This window comes from Caenorhabditis remanei, chromosome II, assembly GCF_010183535.1.
Source record: "Caenorhabditis remanei strain PX506 chromosome II, whole genome shotgun sequence".
Classification (NCBI taxonomy): domain Eukaryota; kingdom Metazoa; phylum Nematoda; class Chromadorea; order Rhabditida; family Rhabditidae; genus Caenorhabditis; species Caenorhabditis remanei.
Window position 1 is genome coordinate 5,055,749 of NC_071329.1, and position 10,039 is coordinate 5,065,787.

The 10,039-nt window shown below is 35.7% G+C and overlaps 1 protein-coding gene across 1 annotated transcript; it reads left to right on the forward strand.

The window, feature by feature from the left end:
* Positions 1–910: 910 nt before the first annotated feature.
* Positions 911–1,546, forward strand: GCK72_004617 (uncharacterized protein; the record flags this gene model as incomplete). The annotated part of the gene is made up of 3 exons (XM_003104293.2): positions 911–1,007; positions 1,052–1,260; positions 1,307–1,546. The coding sequence occupies 3 exons, from the start codon at positions 911–913 to the stop codon at positions 1,544–1,546; spliced, it is 546 nt and encodes a 181-aa protein (XP_003104341.2).
* Positions 1,547–10,039: the final 8,493 nt, after the last annotated feature.

A 10,039-nucleotide genomic window follows, 5' to 3' on the forward strand; every position in this document is an offset into this window, starting at 1 on the left:
CAGCCAAAAAATGGGACAACGGCGACAAAAATCGTTGGTACCGAAACGTGGAAACGAGAAGTTCCGTGCCGGTTTTGGAGGCGGAGTCATGATGAACAACTCGGGAAGTCAGAAGAAGAAATCGGTGATGATGTTCAGAACGTTCTCGAAAAGTAATCATAATAACAATAATAATCGATTATAGTTTTGACTCGGGTTCTAAGAATAAATTATTTTTCTTCTGAATTTGTTTTCATATTCATATTCAGCTCGTTGAGAGCGTTCAGAAAAGTATAATCATGACCAGGTTTGAAGTGATTTGGGTCCCGACGCGAAATTTTAAAAATTTCGGATTACTGTAGTTTTCGCGGTGAGACCCAACTAGCTTCAAACCTAGTCATGATTATACTTTTCTGAAAGCTCTCAAGGTGCTGGAAACGTTTTAGTTGTAATTTAGAAATGAAAATGGAAAAAAGTTTAAATTTGAGTTTAGAATTTAAAGCAACATGGACTGAACTCTTTATCGCATGTCGATGACTACGCAGCCGGTTACTGTAGATGTTGGCACCGTGCCAATTTTCGAAGAGCTTTCCATGAACTCCTCTCGGACAAAATTTCTGTTCAATTCTTCGTTTTCTCACTTTTTTCCAACACATTTCGTAGTTTTCTCCTATTTTTTTTGGATACAAATGTTAGAAATATGAAGAAAGGCAGCGCGGAAAAACTCTTCCACCAAAAGTTTATTTTTAAAGCATCAAATCCGTAAGTATCGAAAATCACTTTTTTTCGAACTTCGACAATAATGAAACCCCGGAAAATGAAGTTCCTTGTGTGTCGATTTGTTTCCCGTTGTTTATCAGAAGATGACAATAATTCGTGTCTTTTTTCATATTATTCATTAATTCGTGAGAGAAATTGAACCGTATAAAACATGAGGGCATCTCGAACTTCTTCACTGCATTGGGTGACAATGCATCTCTCTTTTTGTCTTCTTCTCTTCGCAAGTCTCTTCGGAGCAACAGTCCAAAGTGAGTCGAACTATTCAGTCAGTCAACCCAATTCTCAATTTCAGAGTGCTGTCAATATCCTCTTTATATTCCACCAAAGATGCCACTTGATTACCAACCGTTCACCATGCCCCATAAGGTTCAGTGGAATGGTTGTGATCAGCCAATGATTATGGGATGCGCCATCAATGGAGGATATTCTAAATACTGGTTCAGAATATTAGGAAATTTCTCAAGTATACCCGATAACATCGAATCGTTTTTTCCTAAGATGGTATGTTTTGGCATGCGGTGAAGTGCATTAATAACAATAATTACAGCTCTTGAACCACGAAAAAAAGTTCGGTAGTCCTGATTACATAGACATCAAATGCGATACACAAACTGGATTGTGGTATTGGGATAATCCTTATAATACATGGTTTAAAACCCGTCAATACAAAGAATTCTGCTGTAATTGGGCGCGGGAAGTACATGCTCCTGGATGGCCTACTAAATTCTCGATACCTCAATCGAGTCCGGATTTTCCTGAAAGCTCTTTGGTGTCACATTGGAATTAATTCAGTGACACCTCTTCTCGACGAATAAATCATATTCATTGCATTAAACTCTATTCATTTTGGCACATCAATATTCTGAACCATCTCTGCAGATACAGGTGTACAGACCATCTTAAAGAAGGACTGAAGGCATATTTTGTTTCTTGTGCAGGGTCCGATACTTTAGAAAATTAAAACCATTTTCATTATTGGAGCATACAGTGCGCGTCATAAGTTTGTGCCACGCCACAGGACAAAGTTCCCGGTTGATAATATTCTGGTTTTTGAACTTTTGTGGCTTTCCCGTGAAAACTAGAGAAATTGAAAAGAGTTCATTAAAAAAACACACGGAATTAAAAGAAACAAAACATGTTTTTTCGGGAAAAGTCGCTTAACCCGAGCCGACCAGACCAGCGGTGGGACCCAACTTGATTCGAAAGAGTGATAATTATACTCTTACGTACCGTCTCGATGAACTCTGTCTATAGGTGATACTCAACAGCCGATAAAATCGAAAATTTATGTTTCAGAACCCAAAAACCAATATTTTCTTACTATTTTTTCAGAGAACGCAACATTCGACATTGGCTTTGCTATGTATTCTTTCAAATGCATTACAAATTTGAAGACAGTGATGAAAAAAAGTGTATTAATTTTGAAAAATAGAATCTTTCAAATAATGACTATGTCTAAAAAACAGGTTTGCTGTCCAAATGTCAGTTCGCAAGTTTTGACTGCTGTTTAGTGAGATTGGCTCAGTTTCCAGTCCAGGCTCATCTAGATGTGATTTGGCCATTTTCAGATATTTAAACTCAGTTTTGAGCAATTTCACTTTGTATTTTCTAAGTTTTTTTTTCGACAAACAATAGAACCAGACTTGCAAAATATCGGCCCTGCCCGGGCCGGGCCGGGCCGGGCCGGGCCGGGCCGGTAGAGAAAGTTGCCGGCCCGGCCCGGCCCGGTCGGCCCGGAGTCAAAAAATGAGCACAATTTTTTCACAAAATTTTTCGAAATTTTTTGAAATTTTCATCAAAAATAGTCAAAAATCCTATGTACACTCGAGTTTTATCGATATGTAAAAACATAGTCGAAAATTCGACTTTTTTGCGAAAAAATCAAAAAATTTTCAAAAAAATTCAAATTTTCAAATTTTTGTACTGTGACCCGGGCCGGTGAAAATTCTCAAATCGGCCCGGCCCGGCCCGGCCCGGCCCGGCCCGTTGCAAGTATGAATAGAACTGTTTCAATCTATTGATTTTTAACTGATGTTCTCGGTGTTCCGTCCCAAAGACATTTTTATTCCGTTAGTTACTACTTTTCCTCTCTCATTTCTATCTTTATTCTAACTCCAAGCGAGAGTTAGTTGACATGTGAAGATGGGGTTACGACATGTGTTGTTTGTTCGCAATGGGAAATAATAATAATAATAATACTAGGGGTCAGGGAAAAAAAGAGAGCAAACAACCATAACTTATACCGGAAACCAAAGATTTTAAAACATTTATCATCATTAAAGTCGAAACTTAACAAATCGAACTTTGAAAGTAGATTTATATTCTCATCAAGCTCAATCTTACACTCCTTTTGTCAACCGTTGTTTTTATTTAATTTATTTATAAACTCACAGTCTCCCAGACTCCGAGTAAGAACTGCAAGGAAATTTTTGATCTATCCTCATGAAACGAAAAATTTGAGAAATTAGCAGGTCTAAAACGTTATTACTTTAATTTTTTGCGTAAAGCTCAAGGTCAGAAGTAAGAAAATTTCAGTTTTAGAATTATTCTGAGAGCATTATCCAACCATTCAATCCAAAAAATCCTGGTTTCAGATACTTTTTCAAGTCGAAAAGGCAATTTTTCATTTTGATTTTGGAAAAATGTACGGGATTTGTTCATTTCTCAACATTATCCAACGAATAATAGCTCAAATCGTGCTCCGGAGATTTTTACACATTTCTGTAGGACGGTTTTTCAATTTGCTCATTAGTTTTCGAGAAAATAACAAAAAATTGAAAGAAATTCGGAATTTGATCGATTTCTCAAAAACTAATGAGCAAATTGAAAACCCGTCCTACAGAAATGTGTACAAATCTCCGAAGCACGTTTTGAGCTATTATTCGTTGGATAATGTTGAGAAATGAACAAATCCCGTACATTTTTCCAAAATCAAAATGAAAAAATGCCTTTTCGACCTGAAATAATATCTGAAACCAGGGTTTTTTAGATTGAATGGGTGGATAATGCTCTCAGAATAATTCTAAAACTGAAATTTTCTTACTTCTGACCTTGAGCTTTACGCTAAAAATTAAAGTAATAACGTTTTAGACCTGCTAATTTCTCAAATTTTTCGTTTCATGAGGGTAGATCAAAAATTTCCTTGCAGTTCTTACTCGGAGTCTGGGAGACTGTGAAACTGGAAAAATAATCAAAAAGTATACAGAAGACCCGATTCAGTCCCTCACGAGGCGATAGACCTGATAAGAGGGAGAAATAAAAGAAAGCAAGATAGTATGTCAGAAAATATTAGGGGAAAAAATGGGGGATAGGGCTTCCATCCGGGGGGCAATTTACCCGCCATTACCCGCCCGGGGGGCAGGCCCCCCGCCACCCGCCCGCGGCCCCCCCTTGACATTTACGCGTAAAATATTCAGAATTTTGAAAACGATAATTTCTACATTTCTTTAAACAATTTTGTGAAAAAAACAATAGTTTCATTTCCAATTTTTTCAGAAAAATATACGTAGAAATCTTCATAATGAATTTTCTGAATCGCAGAATGTTTTTCTTCTATGACCCCGGTCACGCATAAACGTGAACCGGGGGGAGGGGGGGCGGGGGGCGCCCCCCGGGCGAGTAGCGGGTCCCCGAATTTTACCCTGCCCGGATGGAAGCCCCAATGGGGGAACTGAAAAAGCAGTGAATTAATTAATTAACAGAGGTTGTTTTAGTCTTAGCGTAAAATGCTTTTTTTATCAATAAAAATATATAAAAAATAGATATAGACACTCTTTTAAACACGTTCTCCTTTTCTTTTTTTAATTTTTTTGTTCCCTGACCCCTAGTATTATTATTAACTCCCATTGCGGTAGAATGAACAAACAACAGATGCCATAATCCGATGTTAACATGTCAACTAATTTTCACATTGTCTGTCACTTGGCCATTGTCGGATTCATTTTTCTCCACCTAATAACATCTGCCCCCGTATCTCCTTGTGACATCTTCCCGGAGGCAGTAATTCAGTCAGTTGTCCCTTTTACTCCCTCACCAAGCAGTCCTCTCTTTTTGGGCCCGCATTTTTCAAAACTTCTTTCATCCCAGCATGTCTTTTAATTTTTTCTCTCTTTTGTACCAGACACTCTCATCCCCTTTTTCAGCTTGATCAATAAATTCCTGAATTGAATTCCTATTTCATTGTTTCATTTCATTCAAGTGTTTATGGCATGATTGCCTATCTTGAATCATTGATATTTCTCCTTTATTTTATTTTTCTTCTGATGTTTCTCATTTCCTGCAACATATTTCATCATTCACGCTTAGCGGTCTACTAGAAGAAGAATCGATCATAAAAAGTTTGATTTCGATTTATTGATGAAGAATTTCAATTCGCCAACTCTTAGCCCCGAGTAGAATGTTGATATATTTTCCAGAGAACCGTTGATACAATTGTTGGTAGATATGTCAATTGAAGTGATGTCGGCAGGTGCGCACACAAAGGATTTTTTTATCCTCTGCCGCTAACGCTCGCACCAATCTCTAATCTCCATGGGAAATCAAATTAATGACAGCAAATAGGACACGCCCTCTGACAATATGAGGTTAGGCATACGAAATACAGTCAGTTGTTCCTTTCACTGCCACACTGAGCAGTCCTCTCATTTTGGGCTTTAAATTTTTCAAAGTCATTAGGTTCAAGGTCTTTAGGGTTTTTTTCAAAGTCATTCAGGTCTCTATGGGAAATGCCCATAAGACGTCTCCAATTATATCTCCAAATAAATATGCTATATTTGACTCCGCCCACCCTTCCTTTGCGTCCCCATCTCATTTAGTTTGGTCAGTGGTACCTTATCTCTCCGTTCATGATGATGAGTATTGTCTTTTTTTTTATTTCACTTTCACGAGCGTTGTAGAGACATCAGCATAACCGTCGTCATTCTCGTAATTTTATATATGAATTTTCATAGAATTGTTTTATTGAAATTCAAAAAGATCAAATGGAATCAATTCGTCGAGCACATTCTACACACAGAAGTGAGTTTCTCCTCTGTAGATATCATAAAAATTTTCATTAAAAGATAAGAAATAAACATATAGGCCAACTGACACGTCATTTAGTCTTCTCCCCTCCAGATATCATTAGATTTCTTATCAAAAAGATAAGGAATAAACATATAGGCCAATTAACACGTCTGTCGTGGAGAATTTAGTCTTCTCCCCTGCAGATATCTTTAGATTTCTTATTAAAAAGATAAGAAATAAACATATAGGCCAATTAACACGTCTGTCGTGGAGAATTTAGTCTTCTCCCCTGCAGATATCTTTAGATTTCTTATTAAAAAGATAAGAAATAAACATATAGGCCAATTAACACGTCTGTCGTGGAGAATTTAGTCTTCTCCCCTGCAGATATCTTTAGATTTCTTATTAAAAAGATAAGAAATAAACATATAGGCCAATTAACACGTCTGTCGTGGAGAATTTAGTCTTCTCCCCTGCAGATATCTTTAGATTTCTTATTAAAAAGATAAGAAATAAACATATAGGCCAAATAACACGTCTGTCGTGGAGAATTTAGTCTTCTCCCCTGCAGATATCTTTAGATTTCTTATTAAAAAGATAAGAAATAAACATATAGGCCAATTAACACGTCTGTCGTGGAGAATTTAGTCTTCTCCCCTGCAGATATCTTTAGATTTCTTATTAAAAAGATAAGAAATAAACATATAGGCCAATTAACACGTCTGTCGTGGAGAATTTAGTCTTCTCCCCTGCAGATATCTTTAGATTTCTTATTAAAAAGATAAGGAATAAACATATAGGCCAATTAACACGTCTGTCGTGGAGAATTTAGTCTTCTCCCCTGCAGATATCTTTAGATTTCTTATTAAAAAGATAAGGAATAAACATATAGGCCAATTAACACGTCTGTCGTGGAGAATTTAGTCTTCTCCCCTGCAGATATCTTTAGATTTCTTATTAAAAAGATAAGAAATAAACATATAGGCCAAATAACACGTCTGTCGTGGAGAATTTAGTCTTCTCCCCTGCAGATATCTTTAGATTTCTTATTAAAAAGATAAGAAATAAACATATAGGCCAATTAACACGTCTGTCGTGGAGAATTTAGTCTTCTCCCCTGCAGATATCTTTAGATTTCTTATTAAAAAGATAAGAAATAAACATATAGGCCAATTAACACGTCTGTCGTGGAGAATTTAGTCTTCTCCCCTGCAGATATCTTTAGATTTCTTATTAAAAAGATAAGAAATAAACATATAGGCCAATTAACACGTCTGTCGTGGAGAATTTAGTCTTCTCCCCTGCAGATATCATTAGATTTCTTATTAAAAAGATAAGAAATAAACATATAGGCCAATTAACACGTCTGTCGTGGAGAATTTAGTCTTCTCCCCTCCAGATATCATTAGATTTCTTATCAAAAAGATAAGGAATAAACATATAGGCCAATTAACACGTCTGTCGTGGAGAATTTAGTCTTCTCCCCTGCAGATATCTTTAGATTTCTTATTAAAAAGATAAGAAATAAACATATAGGCCAATTAACACGTCTGTCGTGGAGAATTTAGTCTTCTCCCCTGCAGATATCATTAGATTTCTTATTAAAAAGATAAGGAATAAACATATAGGCCAATTAACACGTCTGTCGTGGAGAATTTAGTCTTCTCCCCTGCAGATATCTTTAGATTTCTTATCAAAAAGATAAGAAATAAACATATAGGCCAAATAACACGTCTGTCGTGGAGAATTTAGTCTTCTCCCCTGCAGATATCATTAGATTTCTTATTAAAAAGATAAGGAATAAACATATAGGCCAATTAACACGTCTGTCGTGGAGAATTTAGTCTTCTCCCCTGCAGATATCTTTAGATTTCTTATTAAAAAGATAAGAAATAAACATATAGGCCAACTGACACGTCTGTCGTGGAGAATTTAGTCTTCTCCCCTGCAGATATCTTTAGATTTCTTATTAAAAAGATAAGAAATAAACATATAGGCCAATTAACACGTCTGTCGTGGAGAATTTAGTCTTCTCCCCTGCAGATATCTTTAGATTTCTTATTGAAAAGATAAGAAATAAACATATAGGCCAATTAACACGTCTGTCGTGGAGAATTTAGTCTTCTCCCCTGCAGATATCTTTAGATTTCTTATTAAAAAGATAAGAAATAAACATATAGGCCAATTAACACGTCTGTCGTGGAGAATTTAGTCTTCTCCCCTGCAGATATCTTTAGATTTCTTATTGAAAAGATAAGAAATAAACATATAGGCCAACTGACACGTCTGTCGTGGAGAATTTAGTCTTCTCCCCTGCAGATATCTTTAGATTTCTTATTAAAAAGATAAGAAATAAACATATAGGCCAACTGACACGTCTGTCGTGGAGAATTTAGTCTTCTCCCCTGCAGATATCTTTAGATTTCTTATTAAAAAGATAAGAAATAAACATATAGGCCAACTGACACGTCTGTCGTGGAGAATTTAGTCTTCTCCCCAGCAGATATCTTTAGATTTCTTATTAAAAAGATAAGAAATAAACATATAGGCCAACTGACACGTCTGTCGTGGAGAATTTAGTCTTCTCCCCTGCAGATATCTTTAGATTTCTTGTTAAAAAGATAAGAAATAAACATATAGGCCAATTAACACGTCTGTCGTGGAGAATTTAGTCTTCTCCCCTGCAGATATCTTTAGATTTCTTATTAAAAAGATAAGAAATAAACATATAGGCCAACTGACACGTCTGTCGTGGAGAATTTAGTCTTCTCCCCTGCAGATATCTTTAGATTTCTTATTAAAAAGATAAGAAATAAACATATAGGCCAACTGACACGTCTGTCGTGGAGAATTTAGTCTTCTCCCCTGCAGATATCTTTAGATTTCTTATTAAAAAGATAAGAAATAAACATATAGGCCAATTAACACGTCTGTCGTGGAGAATTTAGTCTTCTCCCCTGCAGATATCTTTAGATTTCTTATTAAAAAGATAAGAAATAAACATATAGGCCAATTAACACGTCTGTCGTGGAGAATTTAGTCTTCTCCCCTGCAGATATCTTTAGATTTCTTATTAAAAAGATAAGAAATAAACATATAGGCCAATTAACACGTCTGTCGTGGAGAATTTAGTCTTCTCCCCTGCAGATATCTTTAGATTTCTTATTAAAAAGATAAGAAATAAACATATAGGCCAATTAACACGTCTGTCGTGGAGAATTTAGTCTTCTCCCCTGCAGATATCTTTAGATTTCTTGTTAAAAAGATAAGAAATAAACATATAGGCCAACTGACACGTCTGCCGTGGAGAATTTAGTCTTCTCCCCTGCAGATATCTTTAGATTTCTTATTAAAAAGATAAGAAATAAACATATAGGCCAATTAACACGTCTGTCGTGGAGAATTTAGTCTTCTCCCCTGCAGATATCTTTAGATTTCTTATTAAAAAGATAAGAAATAAACATATAGGCCAATTAACACGTCTGCCGTGGAGAATTTAGTCTTCTCCCCTGCAGATATCTTTAGATTTCTTATTAAAAAGATAAGAAATAAACATATAGGCCAATTAACACGTCTGTCGTGGAGAATTTAGTCTTCTCCCCTGCAGATATCTTTAGATTTCTTATTAAAAAGATAAGAAATAAACATATAGGCCAATTAACACGTCTGTCGTGGAGAATTTAGTCTTCTCCCCTGCAGATATCTTTAGATTTCTTATTAAAAAGATAAGAAATAAACATATAGGCCAATTAACACGTCTGTCGTGGAGAATTTAGTCTTCTCCCCTGCAGATATCTTTAGATTTCTTATTAAAAAGATAAGAAATAAACATATAGGCCAATTAACACGTCTGTCGTGGAGAATTTAGTCTTCTCCCCTGCAGATATCTTTAGATTTCTTATTAAAAAGATAAGAAATAAACATATAGGCCAATTAACACGTCTGTCGTGGAGAATTTAGTCTTCTCCCCTGCAGATATCTTTAGATTTCTTATTAAAAAGATAAGAAATAAACATATAGGCCAATTAACACGTCTGTCGTGGAGAATTTAGTCTTCTCCCCTGCAGATATCTTTAGATTTCTTATTAAAAAGATAAGAAATAAACATATAGGCCAATTAACACGTCTGTCGTGGAGAATTTAGTCTTCTCCCCTGCAGATATCTTTAGATTTCTTATTAAAAAGATAAGAAATAAACATATAGGCCAATTAACACGTCTGTCGTGGAGAATTTAGTCTTCTCCCCTGCAGATATCTTTAGATTTCTTATTAAAAA